This window comes from Colias philodice, chromosome 5 (assembly GCF_061535455.1).
Source record: "Colias philodice isolate Cphi_HAF_F1 chromosome 5, ilColPhil1 Martin Lab GWU primary, whole genome shotgun sequence".
Classification (NCBI taxonomy): domain Eukaryota; kingdom Metazoa; phylum Arthropoda; class Insecta; order Lepidoptera; family Pieridae; genus Colias; species Colias philodice.
Window position 1 is genome coordinate 10,380,371 of NC_143090.1, and position 23,822 is coordinate 10,404,192.

The following is a 23,822-nucleotide window of genomic DNA, read 5'->3' on the forward strand; positions in this document are numbered from 1 at the left end:
TTAGAAGCACTTTCGAATCATCATTACGTAACTTTAACATTTACCACCGATTTGGAAAGCAGTCCCTTTCGCGGTAAACTACTGAACGGATGTCTATGAAACTTTACAGTGTTAAAGATTAGCTTTTGGTACGGGTAAAATCGCGAGCTCATCAGTATGATCAAAACATTTTCAAAAATGTTACCCATATAAGAAAACAATATATTGATTATCTACAGAATAAGCTCATAAGCTCTCATTGTTGTCATAATCATAACACACACAAATAGTTAATATTCTACAGATATTATTTATAATTCAATGAATTAATTTAATTATATTTAATGATTACTATTTCTGTCCCAAATTCATTACCAATTTTATTGTAATCCTACTGAGGCCGTGCGTCACCGTCCGATAATTCCCTTCGAATTAATTACTCAATGCGTTCATATTGGCTGATATTTTCGCGTGAACTGTCTCTTCGGTAAAATGGGTAAGTATTTTTAAGAATATTTCAATTATATTATTTGTATTTCATATAAAATAATTATCGTAATATATCTTTCGCATAAATTTTCGATAATTTCGATTGTTGTAGTCCTTTGTATTTATATTATAAAGATTAATTCATGAAATATGGAAAAATAAATGAAAAGAAGTAAATAATAATTGAATATTTAATATATTTATTCTAAAATTGTTAATTCATAATATACGCTAAAAGCATAACCACATATTTTATTTAACAATTATAAGGCTGCTTTGACTGCAATGATGATTTTCAGTAGCACCCTTCTTTTGATAACTATCTGGGATAACACCCAGTTATTCTAGTATTTAATAAACACCACCTTATGTATAATAATTGGTCATAATTATGTATAACTTAACATGAAAAATATATAATGAATTAAGCTCTAATTAGAAATTTGACATATTATCTAATTAAGAAAATAAAATTCATGGCTTTGTAATTCACTACATAAATATTTGTAATTCTTTCTATAAATAGTTAACTAAATACAATCCTACAAATTTCCTTGTATTTACAAATTACTTACCCCGTTATTTAGAAAGAAATAGTAAATTAAAATAAATTAATAATTAACCATATAACTACCATCCTTCAATAGTAATATCATGAACGTTTTTACTAAATTACAACGGGTTCAGGAACATTAAATCGCGCCCAGTTTGAACACGCCACTTGGATTTATTCTAGCACATGGATACATAGATACTAGATAGGTTATTTTCTTAATAATATTTGTTTAATCCTATGGGTTTTATTAATTAATGAATATTAATTTATTTCTAAGGTCAACGATTTATTAATTATTGTTGCGTAAGTGTACCCTTATTTAATAGCTAGATTAATGATAGTTATGAAATAACTGTACTATATTAAATTTATATTTTTGGTTTTATGGCATTCAAATGCTTTATAAATTTTCTATTCTTTATAAATTTTTTTTTTCTATTCTTTATAAATTTATATGTACTATATTATTTAAGCAAATTTCAAACTGTTAAGTGAATTTTCTAGAACTCTACATGAATTCGCTACACTATCTGCTACGTGGAAATTAGCCATGTGTTTGTGGCTAGGAATCGTTTATATGATATTTTAATCAGTTATTTATTAATGCTTGACTCGGATTCTTGTCTCTGCTAGAACCTAGTAAACTCTATAAATATATAATTTTGTTTATTATTGCATAGCTTCTATCGTGGGCCTTGAGCGCGGGGACCGAATATAGAAATTCCGTTACGAAAAAACCTCACGCTCCCCACTCCGACGGGCACGGAGGTGTGGCTTGAAGGCATGCTATGCAATAGCTTTACCGCGGCAGTCCCCGAGTGCCACACGTCGTTTTTTTTAATTTTTGGTTAACTATGTATCTACTCAGACACGTAATAGGTACATTTTAAATAATATAAACAGCGGTTGACCTACGCACGCAGTTACTTCCAGATCTATATATCCGTGCTCTCGTATTAAAATAAACGTAATGTCGTATCATGGAAGCAAATTACTGTGTCCACTCCGGTGATTACAGCGAGACACGTTACGTTAAGTATTACACGGAAATGATTCGCTATTAATGTTGAATAAATTCAGCATTTTATATAAAGTTCATATTAATTCGTTCATTACCTGACGCAATTTGCGAATTTAAGGCAAACTTGGACATTTTCATTATTCTGTGTGAATGATGACGTCAGCTGTCAAAATGACACAATATAATAGAAAATATTTATGTATTTGACATAGGAACGCATGCATCGACTCGAACTCTTCTCACCCACTCACCTGACTGCCACAGAAAGTATTACAATTTCTTCATAATTTATAATAAAAAATTAAATATTTATTGATTCAGTTAGACTTCTTCTATACGTCTTTGAAACGGTTCGGAAAGTAGTTTTTACAGAGAAGAGCCGACAGAAACATTTGCTTTTTAAATAAAAATATAGAAGACTGAAGATGTAATTAGTTTCTAAATGAATCTTTTAGCTAAAACGCCAAAAATTTGTGAATTCGTAGCGTATAATATTATTTCATAGGCCCTATTCCCTTAAAATTTCGTTTAGTTCTACGAAAGTTTTAGCTTATTTACACCAGCAATTCTGCTAAATATTATTGGTTATATAACCGTAACATTTTACAAATTACGATGTACTCCGTATTTAATTAATGAAGCCGATATTTGGTGTATGAAAATCGACATGTACCTACTTATACCTACCGGAGTGCTACGCCCTTAAATATGAATTTATAAACCAATGCACCAATTAATTCTAGCATTGCTTCTATTAATTAAAGTCGAATCGGCTTATTTTGATTATAAAGTTTTAATTAAATTAGATTTATAGAGTCTGGTATTTTATTTATTTAATTTAAAATGTGGAGTCTGTTATTTTTAATTGAAAGGGCATTGGCCCATCAAAGTGACTATTGGAAAAGAAATAGTCTGCCAACTCATGGCTTAAAACTACTTCTTCTTATGTATTGTATTTATTGAAAGAAAACCTATAATATTCCGACTTTTAACTTTTCTTCTGTAGTATTTATAAAACATAAAAATATTTTAAAGGAGACAGTTCATTTATGCTACGGCTGATTATCTTCTCATCTGAAGCTTTCCTTCTCATCTTAATCTACTAGTACTAGAGAAGTTTATAGGAAGAATAAACGATATGAACCTATTTTCAACAACTAGAAATATAGCGCTTGTTCTGTATAAAATAGAGATCATTTAAGAGTGAAACCATCTCACATTAACTTTTGCCTGCAGAACGTTTCTAGAAACTTCCATAGTGAACTGTCGTGTTTCTAAAGTTGTCATTCACATGTCCTTTAAAAGTTCTACTAACCGTTTTATAAAATTCGGGTAAGTAACATGAAATTCGAGATATCCTACAGATCTCAACTGCATTAACTAGTACTGGTTGTATACATAACTAGCTGCTCCGCGCGGTTTCACCCCCGTGGCTCCAACCCTGTTGGTCGTAGCGTGATAATATATAGCCTATAACCTTCCTCGATAAATGTGCTATCTAACACCGAAAGAATTTTTCAAATCGGACCAGTAGTTCCCGAGATTAGCGCGTTCAAACAAACAAACAAACAAACAAACAAACTCTTCAGCTGTATAATATTAGTATAGATACATATTGCAATTTGTACAGCTATATGTAACTCCAAAATGAAGTCTTTCAGCTTATTCGGTACCTCGTTATCACCGAAAAAACGGGCAAAGAGGTTTCTTTATGTGGATAATGAATGCAAGACTAAAAATGCAGTACAGTTCCATAACAATATGGAGTAGGTAATGTATGTGTAGTTCTGATATTTTGAGAAATTTTCTAAAATCTAAGATAATATTAGTCCGGGATACATCGCCCATTTTTGCAAGTGATTACTATCAAGCTAATTTTTCGTGAGTAGCTTTATTTTGATGAGATGCCCAATAATTTCATGAACGAAACTCTCGATTGTGGTAGCTTACAGAGGTAACAAGGATAAAAATTTTTGATTTGACGGTTCTCAAATATTTATTACGCAATTTGTAGGACAATATGTCTGTTGAATTATATAAGTATTAAATAAGTGAAAATAAAAAAATCAGCTGGTTAGTAATCATTTATGATGACTTCGTTATCGATACACATTGGAAAGGGGGACTCTTTGATCAAACCATAGATTTTGTAGGACAAATATTTTTTCGAATAATTTAGATAATTCTCTTGAGATTGAACAAAAAAAAACATTCAGTTAGTAATTAATATTTGAGAACCATCAAATCAAAATATTTTATCCTTGTTTCCTCTGGTAGCTACCACAATCGAGAGTTTCATACATGAAATTATTGGGCATCTCATCAAAATAAAGCTACTCACGAAAAATTAGCTTGATAGTAATCACTTGCAAAAATGGGCGATGTATCCCGGACTATATGAGTTGGTAGTGATTAAAAAGTTGAAGCAGGATTTACCACTCCTTTTTTGCAAAGTGTGTAATTCTGAGAAATCTTCTAAAATCTAAGATAATAAAGTGTAAGTCATTCAATGCAATTAAATAGCAAAATAGGGAAAGGAAAGGGGTTATGTATGATAACTAAATTACTTCGATAATTTATTAACTTTTAAAATTATCATAATATTTAATACTTAACTTTAATCATAATAATATGAATAATTTGAATAGAAGAGCTTAACATAAAACTTTATTGTGCTAAGAACTAGAATAAATAAAAATTTATAATATGTAGGTACATTTAAACTTCTGAAATGTTAGCAAATAAATACATATTCCATTATTTTAAATTTATATGATACGAGTATTATCCTATATTATTATAGTATCATAAATAAATATATTTTGAAAACGGCTAATAAGAAGGTCGCCAAACTCAATCAAACCATCAAAATAACAAAAAGGACGGCGGTGTTTGTTTAAGTGGAGTTTTTGTTGTAAACGAGCGTTTATTTTAAATAATTAGTTTAGTATTAAGCTAGTTTTTATAGGCACGGGTTAGCCTTCAGTAGTGGTGGTGAGTATGATTCTCGGTAGAGTCAAATTAAAAATACTGTCTAGCGGCGTTTATAAGACTTTTCATCTACTTTCATATTAAAGTTTAAAGAAAATTTAAATTAAACTATTTCTGGGGACGAAAAAAATATTCAAATTAAATACATAGCATACATAGATAGAGCGCAGGTACATAGATTAAGTGTACTGTGAAATATAGGTACTGTAAATAATCATGTAGGTACGTTTAGGTTTCATGTTTCTAATAATGTTTCAAACAAAACATTTAACAGACAGGTCGGTTTAAAGAAACAATTAAACTTTAAGAAACTAGTTCCATAAACGAATGAATTTAGAAATTGGAATTATATTATCAAGAAAATCGCCACGTTTAAAACGCCCGTTTACTTTGAAAGAGTTGTCTAAGATATTGACGATGTTGTTAACGTTAGACGCTTCTATTACAAGGACAGACATTCAATACTACAGAATAAAAATCCCGATTGATTTATTATTTATAACAAAGGATGATTTTTTTTTCGTTTTATTTTATAGTATATACGTGAATTCACGTAAAGTTAAATTGTTATAATATTTATGACAGTTTTGGTAGGCTATTAAGTATTATAATTTCGCAATGACACTGTTTATAATATTGGCAAAATAATGTAGAAATTAAAATACTTCGCAAAGGATTTAAAACGTGATTAATGGCCTTCTTTAATCTGACATTTCGAGGCCAAGGACATTACAGCAAAGGTACTTACATCGGACTTTAAACTCGTCATAAATCTTTTATTTCTAAACCTTAATACTCGTAAAATCACAAGAAAGCACTAAGACGATAAAATTTTACACGCTGTAAGTATTTTTGAGACTGCTTTTCGCCGAGGTTATAAACCTCTAAGCGAGGCCATGGACCAATAATTCATGTTTTGTAAACTTCATATGAGCTGCTTATAATAGAAATGGGCGTAGAGCTAAGCAATAAATAACATGTTCACTACGTCCGCTGTGAGTGTCTACGTAATACGGAATAAATCGCAGTTTAAACCCCTTAAGTTTGAATTTTACAGTCATAAAATATAGCTAACTAGAGGTTCGCCCCGGCTTCGCCCGTGGTACATATTTCGCAATAAAAGGTAGCCTATGTCCTTTCTCGGGTATCAAAATATCTCCATAATATCAAATTTCATGCAAATTGGTTCAGTAGTTTAGGCGTGATTGAGTAACAGACAGACAGACAGAGTTACTTTCGCATTTATAATATTAGTATGGATATGTCTTGGAAACTATTGGTTTAAATAGATCGTTCAGGATAATGGTATTAACGTTTAGGTAAATATTAAAAATAAAACAATTAAATGCAAAATATGTATATCCTTTTAGATCATTCAGGTTAACAGTTATAATGGAAGTTGGAACTTTAAAAAATTAAATCGATTTCTCAGCTTATAAATGCACACTGCATGCTCTGCGAAATGTGAAGGGTAACAGACATACCTACATACATACATCCATACATGCTTACAAACTTTCGAGTTCATTACTTAGTATAAGTAGGATTGTCTACTTCACATGTTAAAAACGGTGGAAGTGAATCGACTTTAAATCGACATGTTTAACTAAAAAGTCAGACGACATTTGACGTTGCCAACCCACACTTTTCTTAAACCCCATATAATTGGCAGTTGTCTGTAGAGATAGAACAGAAAATAAGCTCATGATGAAAAATATATAAATAATAATTCTCGTTGAGAAGTTATGTCTATTAGAAACGTATATAAGCTCATAATTATGAATATATTTAAATAAAAAATCGATAGGACAAATCCAATCCTGAATTTTTTGCAAATTTTAGTTCTATAACGTTTGAAAATAATAAATATCTACTGTTAACTGAAAAATATTGACATCGATAAAGCAATTTATATAATATGTATATTGTATAACCTAGAGCTTTTCGCGTCACGATTTTTGTAAAATTTCATACGAATAGTATAAATATAAATTTGGATTTAGGATTGCCAATTCTCTTTGTCGGTTCCCAATAAAAATCAATCAACCGACATGCCTACCTCAATTTACGATGTTCGTAAAAATATGTTTTCTAACATGGACTAAATATTTTATGGAGATTTTTTTCAAATATAACCTTTTGGTTCATAATAAAATAAAGAACCTATTGTATTTATTATATACAAAGGGGTAGACATTAGACAAGAAGATACGAATAGGGTAGATAAATAAGAAATTCAAGCCCTGGATAAAGTATTACTTTTAAATTTCAAAATATAGCTTACATATCGTTTTTATTTTAACCAAATTAAATAAGATGAGACTCTACATCAGCTGTTGAAAGATCCATCCTTTGAGAATATTTAATAGGAAATTTCAATCACTCGAATAATACATTCGTTTCGTATCGGATGTAGGTATAAAATCTGCCCATATTATGAAAGTAAATTATAGCTTAAAACCTAGCTATAAAATATGTATATACAAAATTTTATAGTCGTGTGTATGTTGGTCCATTAATGTATTGGATATGGCAATTGCAATTCTCCAATACCTATCATTTTGAAGTTTTGTAGGCATATCGCTTCGGTTAAATAAAATGCTTAGTTAACACTTAACAGTGCCAGCCTCGCTAAAGTTACTCTTAAACATACATAGAACCTATTTTTTAAGTCAGTAGTTAGAAGAATGTTGGTACATAATTTCACACTGTAAAATAATTAATTTTATATAGGTTTAATTATCGTCATACCCTTATCACTGTCACATCTGAATATAAAAAGAAACGGAATTTAGGACTAAATGACTGAAAAATCGACGTACGGCATCTACAATAATTATGTATGAAATTCAGTCAGGTTTTACGTAAATGAAGTTAAAATGAAATATTAAAATATTATTTGCTGTCGAAGTTAGGAATGGTCAAATTAATCTTTAGAAATAAACAAAATATAAAGATTAAGATTTTGACCAAAACAGGTTTTTTGATAAAGCGTAGAATTAAAGCAGTTTTATATGTTGAAATAAAATTAAGGTAAATTAACCTAATCATAATCATAATATTACACATTAGTTTATTCAGGGACTTTTACACGTAGGTAAATAACACAATATTTTGTATGTTCAAAACTCAAAGCTCAAATTCAAATATTTATCAATTAAACTACGCTTATTTTGAATCAAATCATATTTATTTAGAAACCTAATAATGTTCAGTTTAAATAATAATACTAAAACGCAGTTTCAATGTGTAAAATTAAAATATTTAATCGTGAATTCATTATGTCACCAAAATAGAAAGCTTGCTGATTGACAACACAAAAGTACGTTTTGACAATAGAAACTTGATTTTTCAACAATAACATGATAATAACCCTTTGTGTAAAATCATTTAAATGTATTTTGAAAACAACTGTTTCAAATTAACACCATTCAATGAACTGACTATTAAAAAATGAATCTTCCAACGTTAAAATTGACTCGATATTCATTTTGAATCCGAAATGAAGGAAAGCGGACCACAGGGCACAGACTACAGAAGTTACTATTACTGCGATCAAAATTAGGCAGTTCACTCAGTTATTACCATACCGGTTTGCAGAGAAAGAAAATCTGATGCTGTACACTTCAGTTTTCAGCAAACAGCCGTAGAGGGCGGACGTCTGTTCCATTTCAAATAATTACGCGATACGATGTTTTGTAAATGAAGCGATTTTTATTTTTATTTAGTGTGTAGTGTGTGATAAAGATGCAAGAAATGTTCACAGTTTTTATTCAACTTTTGTTTATATTTCAAGGTGAGTTTTTTTGTTATTTATTTCAATTTGCATATAGTGTGTATCGGTAGTATAGTTTACATAAATTATTTTTGATACGAATCTTTTCAATATACATTGTGTGTATTTAATTGATATTTACTGATAGCGCTTCGTTATGAATCATTATAATTATTTTAATGCTCTGTATTTATTGATCTGATTATTACCTATCTACACATTAAATAGTATATATTTTGATTTATATCATAGTAAGAGAGCAGTAAAATTCAATGCTCTACCAAACTTTATATTATATTATCTAATAAGAATAATAATAAGTATACTAAGTTATAGACACTTAAAATTATTTGAACGTGATTTTTATTTTTCAAATTGTTAAAACGCTATGTTAATAAACACGCATATGCGGATGTGTATGCTATTATATTGATCGAATTCTTAGTTAATTTTGTTTTTTATAATGTTAACTAGCGGTCCGCCCCGGCTTCGCCCGTGGTACATATGAAAAATAGATGTTGGCCGATTCTCAGACTTACCCGATATGCACAGAAAATTTCATGAGAATCGGTCCACCCGTTTCGGAGGAGTATGCGGACTAACATTGTGACACGAGAATTTTATATATAAGATTAACATGTGAGAGCCTGATTTTAGAACATTTATATCTTTGCAGATATGAAATTTAATTACTTTAATTAAATTCAATTGAAAGTAACTGTGAATTTTTCACGTTACGAACAAACTAGTAAACATATTTTTTCTTATAATTTTTATTATATCAAAAGTTATTAGTGTCTGAAAGCTTATTGATATAATTACTTATTGTTGAAGAAACGTGTTAGTTTTCTTCTAGCTTTAGCCTCAAAATTGCTTGCGAGCTTTTTTTCAGGACTAAAAGCTTAGCAATTCGTTTTGATTAATGAAAAGAAACCTAAGCAAACTTAGTAATTTTGCTGGTATTCTAGCTTAGTTATACCTTTTCTTAGTTAAGGCCTACATGGCAGAACAGATATTGCATTGTTGTACAAAGTGACTTTAGTATTGGGTAATAATAAACATAGTTTAAAAAACAAAAACACATGCACGAGGTACACTCATGAAATTAGTGTACTATTGTCACCGACCGCGACCCTTGATAAGTGTATAAATTTTTAATTAAATCTTTATGTTTAAAGTGGGTTTAAATCGAGCCTAAAAGAGATGGAAACTTACAAACATACAGGAGAAGTAGAGCTATTTTAATAAACTTTATTTAAGAAAAAATGTAGAGTCTTGTCTCTAGCTTTCAACCAATAGTTGAAATATACAGGGTGTAATCGTTAAGTGTGCACAAGCGATTATTCCGTAACTATTGCAGATATCAAAAAACTTTAAACTGATATCGAAAGTACTTAACCTAATGAGTAAAATGGCAATAATAAATTTTTAAAAATAAAACGAGAAATAACCAAAAATGTTACATTAAACGCTCCCATACAATTTATTTCCCATACATTTTGTATTCATAGTAGATTTTCGAAGTGACGTCCTTATTGTGCAATACAATGAGGAGGTCTATTTACAGTTTCTAAATGAACTTCCCTCCAAATATGCGAAGTAATTAAAGCAGAAAACCAAAAAAACAAAAAAAAAAGCTAAAATCTTTCATATTAAATGTATAGGTTGATCCAAAAGTAATGATAATTGGGTATTTCCTGTGCACATAAAAATATAAAATAAATGTTTTATGCTTGCTCATGTAATCACTAAGTTATCACAAAAAAATTATATCTACAGGCCACGTTTCCAAGTATTAACATTAATTTTAATGTGAACAGTGCGAGCCAGAATGTTTCCCGACGAAAAGAAGAAACAACGATTCGACATTTAGAGGGTGAATTTCTAAATTTTTAATGAGATCAGGATAATTTTTTGTCACGATTTGTGACCATGGGCGTTACCTGGGTTCACCATGTTTATGCTGAAACCAAGAAACAATCAATGGCCTGGATGCGAGCTTCCAAAGTGACGGTGAAGATTTTCAAAGTGAAAATTAGTGGGATAGATTAAAGCCGTAGTTTTTTGGGACGCTGAAGAAATGTGGAATATTTTAAGAAGGTAGCCACTACTACACAGGGCTCTTACTACACAGACCAAATTAAAAGATTGCGGGTAGGTTAGTAAGAAAAAGAGACATGGCAAACTTCGGTCTTGAATGTTGGTTCACCAAGACAACGCACCAGATCACAAAGCGTCAGTTGCGATGGCTGCCAATCAAAAATCGGCATTGAAAATGCTTGAACACCCACCCTGTTTGTAAGATCTAGCTCCTAGTTAATTCTATCTCTTACCTCGGCACAAGAAACACCGTCGATACAAGAAATTTTAAGACGACAGCGAAGTGATGGCCGATTTTGAGGGGTTTTTGTAGATGAAGTCAAAGTTTTTTTTTCTAAGTTAAGGAAAAAAAATATCGAAGTATATTATCTAGTTAGAAGACTATCTAGAGAAATACATAATTATTTTAACTGTAATGACCTTGTTTAATATTGATTATCATTACTTTTGGATCAACCCATGTACATGGGATATTCATATCTCATACTAAATGTATGGGAGGGTTTAAAGTTAATTTTTTAGATATTTCTCGTATTATTTTTAAAAATTTATTATGGCCATTTTACTCATTAGGTTAAGTACTTTCGATATCAGTTTAAAGTTTTTTGATATCTGTAATAGTTACGGAATAATCGCCTGTGCACACTTAACGATTACACCCTGTATATAGACACATGTGAGTTTCGACTTGTTACAACAAAATAAAATAAAAATGGAATGAATGAATGAATTAATGAAAAATCTTAATTGCACTTTACAAAATAAGAGTGATACAAGTTATAATATGTACAGAGGGCGGTCTTATCGCTGTAAGCGATTTCTGCCAGAAAACCCGAAAAACCATAAGGATTACATATTTTATGGTGTGAATGGTGTGAATGTAATGCACCACGCATTACATTTAGGTTAATCCATCGTCCGGTGCGGTGAGGCGACTTGAGAAGTGTTCCGCTCATGCCGCCAAAGGGAGGGAAGAGCAGGCAAACCACCTTTCCTGTTCTTGGCTTGCGCCTGGCCTGGAGATGGGCTGCCGCCGAGGGGGTCGCGGAAGAATTCTAACAAATACCCGCGGTGCCATCATTAAAGCGGCTCGACGGAACACAGTGGGGTTTTAGTCGGTAAGAATCCGACATATCCCACGGCTCCTTTCCCCGGGGGCCGTGGGTATCTTTGGAAGATTTCCCCACTATAAAAAAGGGTTACATAATATTATTATTCTTTAAAATTAAATAAAATTAATAGTAGTAAAAATTACTCTGAATTAAAAAAAAAACAGAATTATATTACGCTTAGGACCGATTCGGATAAGCGGCGATTCGGTTAATCAGCGTTTGGACAATCGGCGTTCTACTGTAAAAGCGTGTTAAAAACCAAGCAAAGTCACAGGAAAAACATAGTATACCGACTCAGCTGTAGTTAAATAGCGGCAATGAATTAGGAACCGAATGCCATACTGTCTTAATAAAAACACTTGGCCGCTCTCAGTTAAATTTATGAACTTTTTCGAGGTTCCTCGAATAACTTGAAAGTTTAAAATATTTAATTACGTTGCGTCGCTTATTTTGCAAAGTTATTACTATTGGTTACCTGTGGTAACAAATTTATGTTTATGATGGTAATGATTAAAAAACGTATATTATGTAGTTTTATTAATTAATGGAAGTTGAATAAATAAATACTTTGAACGTGAATATATTGAACAATTTAATGCCGTTTACATTATGTACAGATATAGTTAAAACATATATTTATTGATTTAATAATAATCTCTATCATTTGAATTCAGTTGCAACACAACGATTCTGTAGTAGATAGTTAGGACCTGAGGACAGTTACGGATATAGATGGAGAGTTATATAGGGTACTTTTTACCGCAGTGAAATATCTCATTCTCATGGGACTTTCTTTTGACCATGTGGACGAAATCGCGGATAACAGTCGTTGATTGTAAAAGTATTGATATTTTATGAGGAGAAAGTAATTTGTAAATTTGTTATTTGAAAAAAAATAAGTAAATGTATATGTATATGTAGCATAAGAACTAAATAAGCACACAAGCAAGTGTGCTTGTGAGCACACACTCCAGATTGAAAACTGGCAAGAGATGGCGCAGGATAGAGTCAAATGGAGGCTCTTATTGTCGGAGGCCAAGACTCACTTTGGGTCCCTACGCCACTCTAGTATTTAAGTAAGTAAGAAATTAACTAGAGAGCTAACGAATTTTTACTAGAATTTAAATCCTACATGATTTTTGGCTTCTAGGTAAATCTAATTTCAGAGTCAAGGAGATTAAGTTTTTACTAAAATAAATTAAGATTTTAATTTCGCTCGAATCACAGAGCTATTAGGTGACATATTCGTGACCTGATTTTTGAGTTAGATGTCTACGTTTATTGAGCCGGTTCAAATTAATTTGAATCTTTATTCTTTTGATAATAATGTTCATTTTACAAAAATTACTTGAGAATGTGAAGTCTGTAAAAACAGATGTTATTAAGCTACTTAATCGATTTTCTTGAAACTTGCGTCGTTTTTTTAACATTGAAAACATACCTATAATATATAGTAAATACGAATGCATTTACACACATATAAATTGAGATAACACATTCATAGCATTCGATTTAATTAATATGAATACTATCATTATGCAATTCTAAATATTGTTTTCGATTATTCAATGCTTTGGGTGGGTTTATATTATTTATATAAACTAAATAATACTTGTTTATAGGTACCTAATATATATTTTGATGTCAAATATTGACGACAAGCCTCTCGTATTGACTTTGAACCGGGATAAAACTAAAGAAATTGCCTTACTAAGGAAAAGTTAAACGTCCTAAAGGTAAGATGATCTAAATAAGTTTTTAACCGATCATAATCTTATTACCTATAAACATACTATCAAAAATCAAATCCTTTTCCTTCATATGACGAGTATTACTAGTAGATTACAGTAGATTTCACTACTAAACTTCCAAACTTATTGTAACTAAAAATGTAATTGTTTATCAGAACTGCAAGTAACACAGGTCATACGGTACGTTTAAAAACATGAAAAGCGTTGTCATTTAAGCTCGTACATTTGTTTTTATTCTGTACCAAATTGCCGTTCGGAAATTGGTTCGGGCTTAGATTTTTTTTAGATTAATTGAAATAGAGATGAAATAAAGTGGCCGTATGGGATATGTCATAATTTTTATAGGTTTAGCGGATTATTTTGAATGTTTTATAGCTTTTGGCAATTGCGATATTGCGGAGCTTAGTTTGGGAGCGTTTTTAAATCCCGGATTAATATGATGAGTGATAGCTGCTAACTTAGAAATGTTAGCATGTTTATCTTTTATTAGTCGTTGTATTTACTATAGCTTCCAAACATATAAGCTACTAGAGGACCGCCCCGGCTTCGCCCGTGGTACATATTTCGCAATAAAAGCCTATGTCCTTTCTCGGGTATCAAAATATCTCCATACCAAATTTCATGCAAATTGGTTCAGTAGTTTAGGCGTGATTGAGTAACAGACAGACAGACAGAGTTACTTTCGCATTTATAATATTAGTATGGATGGGTAATTATCGAGTTTTCTAATGGCTCTTAGTTAGGTAGAGTCTTTAAGATAGTACCTGAAATCCCTGCATACCTACTCGAAAGTATGTTTATACGACTGTATTATGTATGTATTCATTTACTATCAAAACGGTCTATAAACGATGTAGACGAATTATTATTAAAGAAGTTTTCTTTACTTTCAGTACAGTAAATAGATAGAAGATATTTAAAAAGATATTTAAACTAGTTTTTTTATACAATGAGATGTTCTAAGATGCTGTGAAATATGCATTGAAAAGTATTAGACGTTACGTACCTGTAAAGGAATTTATTCAGAGTCGGAATTAAGCGATGACGTCGCAGAAAAATTGTAAAGGTATTGGAAAGGTTTCTTTTACTGAAAACATCGTATCGCCATTTCTCTGTTTTATCGAATTTCTAGAGGAGTGATATTTTACGTACGAAACTTTTCAAATTTGCAGTTAAACAAACTATATTCAAATGAGCTGAATTCTTGAGTTGAAGTCAATGATTGATGGACGTTCGCTCTTTTGCTGGTATTTTAACGTAGGTACATATTATGGTTTCTTCTGTGTACCTTATTGAATGTGTATCGAGGAAATTTGGTTGAACTATATTTTTATCAACGATCATATGGCGCTAGTTCAACACAAGTTTCTATCTCCTGTTTCACTTTGTTAGGATTTTTCGGTGAAAATTTTTCTTCTCAATTTTTAATCTACTTTTTTGAAATATATTTTATTGATAACGAATAATGTTAAATTAGTAAAAAGTTACATTTAAATGATGGACTTTCAATAGCAAGAGTATATGTTATTAAGTAATGAAATGTTATTTTTATCATAAAGCTAAGAGTATGGATGTTTTTACCGCCTCTATGTGCGAATTTAATCTCTAAGCTCTAGATACCTTGAGCCTATATAACTGTAATCACTACATAGTATAAAACAAAGTCGCTTTCTCTGTCCCTATGTCCCTTTGTATGCTTAAATCTTTAAAACTACGCAACGAATTTGGATGCGGTTTTTAATTTTAATAGATAGAGTGATTCAAGAGGAAGGTTTTAGTATATAATTTATTGGGTTTTAGACAAAGCGGGTGAAGCCGTGGGCGGTAAGCTAGTTTAAAATATTCTGTTTACTTTGTTCGTGTTGGTGTTTAGCTGTAAGTACGATGTAATGAATTGTAATAATCACAACATAAAAGAAACACAAGCCCTAATTACGATACAGTCAAACCAAATTCCCAATACATAACAAAACTAACCACTACGAACTTTTACGAAAACACAATCTGTGGAACGACCTTCCAAATTCGGCTTTTCTCAAGGACTACAATTTGGATTACTTTAAGGGGGCGCATAAAGCAAAATAACCAATCTTCTATTAGATGATACGTGTAATATGCAAGACCAAATCTAAAAAATAAAATATATATCAAACTAGATGATATGTTCAACGATTCTGTTTAATCAAAAACATAAAATATTAAAATTTACTCGATAAAAAAAAATCACCAAGTTAGCTCTAATTTTCACACTTTTACGTTTTCTACTTGACATGGTAATACTTATTATGATTTTTTTTTCATAAACAATTATATTAAAACATTTGCAAGATATTTGTCAGAGCATTTTGTGTAATTACTTTTAGTTTTGGTTTTATCTGCGATAAACCACTTTTGGCGCTCTTTTTTTCTCGAGATAAACGTTTGATTTTGTCACGATAAAAGTGGTTTATCGCAGATAAAACCAAAACTAAAAGTAATTACACAAAATGCTCTGACAAATATCTTGCAAATGTTTTAATATAATTGTTTATGAAAAAAAAAATCATAATAAGTATTACCATGTCAAGTAGAAAACGTAAAAGTGTGAAAATTAGAGCTAACTTGGTGATTTTTTTTTATCGAGTAAATTTTAATATTTTATGTTTTTGATTAAACAGAATCGTTGAACATATAATCTAGTTTGATATATATTTTATTTTTTAGATTTGGTCTTGCATATTACACGTATCATCTAATAGAAGATTGGTTATTTTGCTTTATGCGCCCCCTTAAGAAGAGAGCGTACTCCTCCCTCAAAGGCCGGCAACGCAACCACAGTACTCCAGAGTCTGTGGTTGTTCATGGGCGGCGCCAATCATCTCAGCTTTCTGTACGATGACGCGCAAGCTCGTTTGCCGACCTATACTAAAAAAAAAAATCCCCATAACAGCTCGAGCTAATTTCTAAAATATTATATTATATTCTCTTTGGAGCATACCTGTTCTGGACCAGTTTTAAATATTCCTTTTTGTAACCTGCGGTTTTATGTTAACGAGCTTTTTCGCTTAAAATTGGCTTGAGAACGCTGTTTGCTATTTTGTTTAGTGATCCGGAAATAGTTTATTTTACGGAATTTGGGAATTTAATCGACGAGAATATATAGTTCGGTTATTTGGTATGGTATTTTAAATATCGGGTATGGAGGCATGTTCTCGGCGTGTTATCATGTCTTGTGATGGTTATTATTTGATTTACTATCTATAGCAAGTTATTTATTGTAGTTGCCAAAAGAAACAAATCATGAAACATATTGTTATATGTAATTGTAATTATAGTCATTTATTTTGCGCTATCCCACAACCTTCTTACATTTCCTTTCCTACCAGGTTGCCTGGTAGAGATTGCTGTTCAGCAATAAGGCCACCTTTTGTACAAATGATGACTTTGTAATTTTGTTTTTTTTTTCTGCTTTGTCCATTCATGTTTGTACAATGAAGTATTATAAATAAATAAATAAATGAAGCACTGATTCCAGTTTGATAAAAATAAGCTTCTATCGTTTTTGGGAACGGTTAAAAAAAGTGTTTATAGCACTGTAACGTTTAATCTCTTGCTTATATCTGCGATATTACCCTGAAGTCTTAAAGCAGTATTGTTTCCAGTGTGGACAAGTGATGGCGCTAAACGACTTATATAGCTCTATTTTTCTTTCACATTGGAAATAATACTGATATAAGACATCATAACCTCTGATATCAGGAAAATTGGTAACGTTACAACTTATAATATAATTGGGAAATAACAATTAGTGCTTAACTATTATTCGATAGTAATATAACACTGAAGTCTATGTCGCAAACTCGAAACACAGTAATGGGGAAAGTTCTCTAATGACGTACATAGTTGTAAGATATGATATTGTTCATACAAGTGGATGAATTCTGTATTAATGATCGTTTGTAACTTGAATGTAACCTCTACATCCTACTAGTATTATAAATGTGAAAGTTTGTGGGTATATGTATGTGTTACTCTTCACGCAAATACTACTAAACCGATTACAATTAAATTTAGCACACATATGGTAACTTGGATAGACACATAGGATAGGTTTTATCCCGGAAATCCTACGGGAACGGGAACTGTACGGGTTTTTCTTTGAAAACGCGGGCGAAGCCGCGGGCGGAAAGCTAGTACATATATAAATTGACGTAGAACAAACATACAAACAAATAAATAAAAATTCAAAACACTATATTTTTTTCTTCGGTATCAATGGAAATTATTCACGGTTCAGTTTTGATTTTCCTACGATTTTATTAAATGTATAGGTAGATTCTAAGTATATGTAACTAGCCGCTCTATAGGGTTGACCTGGAATCAAAATATACGCTATGATAGTCAAGAATAATACAGCTTACAGCTGGTATATTTTTGAGGTTCAGAAAGTTTTTGTACTAAATTGTTACAAAAAAATATTAATGTAAACTAGCTGACCCGAAAATTTCTGCTTTCAAAATGTACTTTTACAGCATTGATGCTTTGATACTATTAATCGTAGCATGATGTTATAATAGACAGCCATCAGTAATATTAAAACATGTCAAAAATTAATATACCTATTATGTTTGTAACAGCTAATAGCACATCAGTAAAAATGCGGACTTGTGAAACGAAACAAAGTTGATCAAATACATTATAAATTATAACATAAGCTAAGTATACAAAAAACCACAACAAATGTATTAATTTAACATTGTTCTAAATGGCAAAAATTATCCTAAAATGTATTTTAAATAGTTAATATTATTAGAATAAAGTTATCACAGTTCTTGGAAACAGAGAAACCCGGAAGCCCACATTAGTTAATCCGTTCTAAAGAACATAATTTGAAGATCAAACCCGGATCAAGAGTAAACCAAATTACGGGTTCTTCACTTTTAGTGACATAATATATATTTATTTTATACAAGCTAAGCCCCTCACTTCGTTCGAGATATTATAAAATATATATTTAAATCTCTAGAAAGTTCAATTGATAGTAATTCAGCTATTCAAGAGATTAGTTCGGAATAACAGAAACTGAAATCGTAAAACCTCTAGAGAAGCAATTAGAAAAGTATTACTCGTTCCCATTAAACTTAAAGAACAACAACAACATTCAACATTTTTTATCATACAAAACAGAGCTAAATCTTTAATTTTTGATGGTATTTGCAAACAAAGTTACAAAAATACCATTTTATAAAAACTAATAAAACGACTCTACGCTTTACATCAAAGCGAAATTGCATGGAAAATGAAATAAACTCGATCTTTAATTAACTTGTCGCTGAAAAATATTTCTCGTCGAATTTGAAAACCGGACTGATATTGCGCTGAACTATCGAAATGTAACAAGGAGATGTAGTCTAAGAGCTTTGAAGTTGAATATTTCGTAAAATATTATTATAACGGTATATTTTTTTTTCGCGTTACCTTTTGTTTAAATAGGCTACGCCGTAGCCTAGAAGATTACCGTAGCCGCTACGGTAATCTGTGAACAAGCCAATATAGCAAAACTAAAAAAAATATACCAGCCGAATTGAGAACCTCAACCTTTTTTTGAAGTCGGTTAAAAATATGTGATAATATTTACAAATTTTTTAATCAAGCAAAGATAAGCTCTGAATTATTATAATATAATATTTATAGTAAATAATTTTATAAATTTCTTCAAAACACATCTTGGATTTACAATGAAACTTAAGCATCAAAAATCATGTTATAAACCCTATCCTCACACTTTTTGTATTCTTATTTTACTCATTTTTATACTCTGAATATTTATTATTAAATAGCTATATATAGTACTTATATTTAATCAGGTCAAGGCCTACCCGCAACAGCCTTTAGGTTAGCCGTGTTGATACAATCATTCATGTTTAATATAGAAACAGACCTCAGTATTTTCTGTCAAGCATTATGCGACGTTATTCTTATTTTCAGTTTTATAAATATTATTATTATTTTTTAGTCAAGCCACTGTTGTAATTAATATTTTTTAACTTCACACATCTATAATTCAGTAAACTATCAAAATATACAAAACATACTCGAAAGTATATATTATTTTTTACACGTCATATGATATACATAACAAACTTACGTTAAAACGTTGTCTATAATATAGCCTAAGAGCTAAACAAGTAATTCACAGTCTATAGCGTCACCCCTAACATACAACTAGCTAGTCGAAGTCGAAACAAATTAATAAGAAATAAACTCCTCACCATCTCTCAAGCTATCTTGGCGAAGTTATTGGCGTAACAGACGCAGCGAAGCATAGAACCGAGTCCGCTTTGTTTAAACAACTTCTATTGGCATCATACTTACGCTTTGTAGATAGGTCAGTTCTTGTAATGTCTATTGTACCCCGTTCTGTTTGTGGACCAACTTTGTGATACGTTTTTGTTTGGTTTTATGGTGTCACAGTTCATTGTGTGAGGATTTATATGTCTGTGTATGGTTAAAAGGGTTGTATAGTATAAGACTGTGTGCATAGTATTTAATTATTTTTATGGGAGTTTGCTTTGATCGCATTCAACTAAAATTTTATATGCAGATAGATTTTTTCAGTAAAAAAATAAACCTTACATAAAGGCCATAAGCTTATGTAAGTTATATTACAGTAACAATATGTTCGTGTCTTTTTAGTAAATTACACAAGAATAACAGGATAGATTTTCATAAAATTTGTACTTACTTTGTAGGTGAAAACTTTTACATGAGATTTAATGACCCAGCGTAGATTACAGCCTAAATCCTCAAAGGCCTGTGTTCCTGCAGTGTTTACAAACAAGGGTCAATGGTAAATATTGTCGTAATTAAAATGAGAATAAATTATAATTAATCCTTATGTTAAGGATATGGCGAGTCTGTGTTCCCCGACGAGTACAATATGGGCTCGGGGGGTCTTCAAGCGTAGAGTGAACGGCCAACGGGTACATACTAGGGAAGCGCGTACCATCTTAGACCACATCTTAGCTTACCATCAGGCGAGATGGCGCTCAAGCGCTTCCTTATCGACAAAAAAATATGCTACAACAACTGTCAAGTATTAACGATTCCAATGTTGTTAATGGCCTTGTATGAGTTATAAAATATATTTTTGCATTGTTTATTTAAAAACACTTTCCTATGAGGATACTGAGGCGCTTCTACACTACATTTTATAATATTCTTAATAGCTTAAACATACCCACACACACACACACACACACTCACTCACTTATACACATACATCTGCACACGTATTATATTTGTAAACTTTAGTTAAGGAAAAGCGGGTCCTCCTGATACAGGTTTTTGTAAATTTACTAGGAGGACTCATCCACTTTCTGTATTTGAAAATTGTGTGTATGAAATAAACATATTTTTTCATTTTTTTCATTTTCATTGTTCCACTCGTTACAGCTGTAAACCGGTCAAGTGCGACACTAATATGGAACACAGTATATCTATTTCATTTTTAACTAATATTTTAGGAGCGTTTTTGTTCAAACTTTTATGAAAAAATGATTTTAAAGTTTTAATCATCGTAAAGTTAAGCCGTAATTTTCATTGTAAACTGGCCCATAATTATGACAAGATCATTGATAAAATGAATTAATATTATAGTATTAATTTAGACTTAGAATAGCTACTTCAGATCAGTAATCTTCGAATAATGAACCCGACAGAGCACGTAGAAATCAAATCAATAATTTTTCTATGATCACAATCCGTGTTGAAAATAATATTTTTATTTCTTATATTAAACCAGTGAACTTAAAATCACCGTTGAACGCACTTCATGTTTGAATTTCATTTTTATTTTTCAGTTTGCTAATAAACCGCGTTTTAGTTAAAAGCGTTTATTTTTTTTAATTTTAATTTTATGGCTACGTTAAACTTATTTAATCAAACATATTTTATGATAGCGTTAAATCAAAAATTTATCTAAGAATTTTTTTTGATAAAACTATTTTTACAAGTCCATCTTTTCAGTAACCAAACAACAAAGACTTATACATACATACTAAAAACATATAACACTCCACTAACTCTCGGGAGTAAAAATCGTAAAAATTGACCTCAAAGAATATAACTTCTATAGACGTGCAACTCAGTAAAAAGTTGCAATTCGTTAAGTGGAAACGTTTCTGGAATTCAATAGATCATTTCTTACCAACTTGAGCAAACCCCGGCGTAAAGGCGTCTGCCATTGTTAACTGCGATCGTTTTTATGAAATTTTCCGATTTCGACATCCATTTTTTAATTGACGTGACTGTTTTATACACTTATTATTTTAAGGGCCGATTCTTCAATTTACAAGACGTAGCTGTGAGGGATAAAAGCTTTACTTGATGATTGGTAAAAAAATCTTTATTAATTCCTACTAAAAATATTATAATTATGTACCTAAGTATGTTTTGTTTTCATGTTATAGCGACTGAAATGATGAATTTAACAAAGAAAGCTAAATACTATAAAGAATGCCTCGGTAAGGTTTAATTGTAAAAATCACAATCAATTACCTGCTGATCTGATTGTCCCGTAAGTACTAGGATTTAAAAAAATGTGTGCGTGTACTAGTGTAAACACGTAAGAAGTGAAACTTCTTTATGACCTTATTTTTTCAAAAAATAATTTACTATAATATGCAACTTTACAGAAATACGTCGAATCACGCGTGGTAGGGATAAGAAAAAGATGGCGCGTAACGGAAAAATGTCACGCGTAACGAAAAAATGTTACACTAAATTTTTTTCCAACCCCGATAAAGAAGTTTCACTTCAATAATTTATGCTATTCTATGCAGTAATGAATCATGAATGATGAAGCCTTATCTCAGTCAAGATTGACTGAATTTGGTTTCCCATGCATCAATTAGATTGACTTCAAGCACTTTAGGTAATAGTTATTTAATACATACATAAACTATTAATAAAACAACGCTTCTTATTATTCTATGTTTTATTTACAAACCCGTAGTTTTAAAACAACAGTTTTAACGTCGCGTAAAACTAGATTAACCTGATTTTTGCAGAGTTAAAAAATATGGAGCACTTTACACCTGTCATATATTCGTTTTAATGGCGTATCGTGTTGCGTCGTTATTTCGCAGGATATATGCCTGAGTAATAATTATAAAAATGTCAGGGTTTGATCTTCTATAACTAGCAGCGGTAAGATTTTCATCAGGTTTCTTCAAATGAAAGATTTTTATACGGCACTAATTGCGTCAAGAACTTTTACTATACTTTCCGCCCGCGGCTTCGTCCGCTCGTACTAAAACCTAATTAATTATATATTGGAAACTTCCTCTTGAATCGCTCTATCTTTAACAAAAACTGCATCAAAATCCGTTGCGTAATTTTAGAGATTTAAGCATACTATATCCCTAGGGGACAGAGAAAGCGATTTTGTTTTATATTATGAACCTAATTATAGTGATATTCATTAGAAACATTCAGAAATTTATCTGCATGTTGTTATGTAATGCAAGAATAAAAAAAAATGACAATATTTCGATGGAAATTGAAACACATTACCTATTTATCGTCATATTAATTTACGCACGAGCGGATTTAAAATGAAAATTGTTAATAGAATACGTATTGAGGTTGTACGCATATTTTATCGTGAAATATATAAATTTGTATTCAGGTGGTGTTCGGGCTCGGCCTTTATCACGGGTACAAGTGATTCGAAATTATAATTTTGTTTAATATTACGGTCAGCGCGGTTGTCAACGTCATGAAATTGGAGGGAATTAAATTAGTTGAACTGTAAAATCTAAATCTTATTGATGTAGGGGAGGACTGTTATTTTCAAAATATAAATGGATAGAAGTGAGTTGAAATATTGAAAACAAGCTTTCCGCCCGCGGCTTCGCCCGCGTTTTCAAAAACCCGCATAGTCCCCGTTCCCTTGGGATTTCACATATGTGTTAATCCAAGTTACCCTCTATATGTGTGCTTAATTTCATTATAATCGGTTCAGTAGTATTTGCGTGAAAGAGTAACAAACACACACACATCCTCA

General features: G+C 31.1%; 1 protein-coding gene across 2 annotated transcripts in view; it reads left to right on the plus strand.

Moving 5' to 3' along the window:
• Positions 1-453: 453 nt before the first annotated feature.
• The window catches only part of LOC149488626 (uncharacterized), a 112,550-nt gene continuing 89,181 nt past the window's right edge, over positions 454-23,822 (plus strand). Inside the window, exon 1 of one of the 2 annotated variants that reach the window (XM_089695169.1) lies at positions 454-475. In XM_089695169.1, coding sequence (XP_089551295.1) covers positions 472-475 — 4 coding nt within the window. In that variant the 5' untranslated portion in view covers positions 454-471. Of the gene's footprint in view, positions 476-8,698; positions 8,833-23,822 lie in introns of those variants that run through there. The other variant, XM_089695168.1, reaches the window with a different exon arrangement.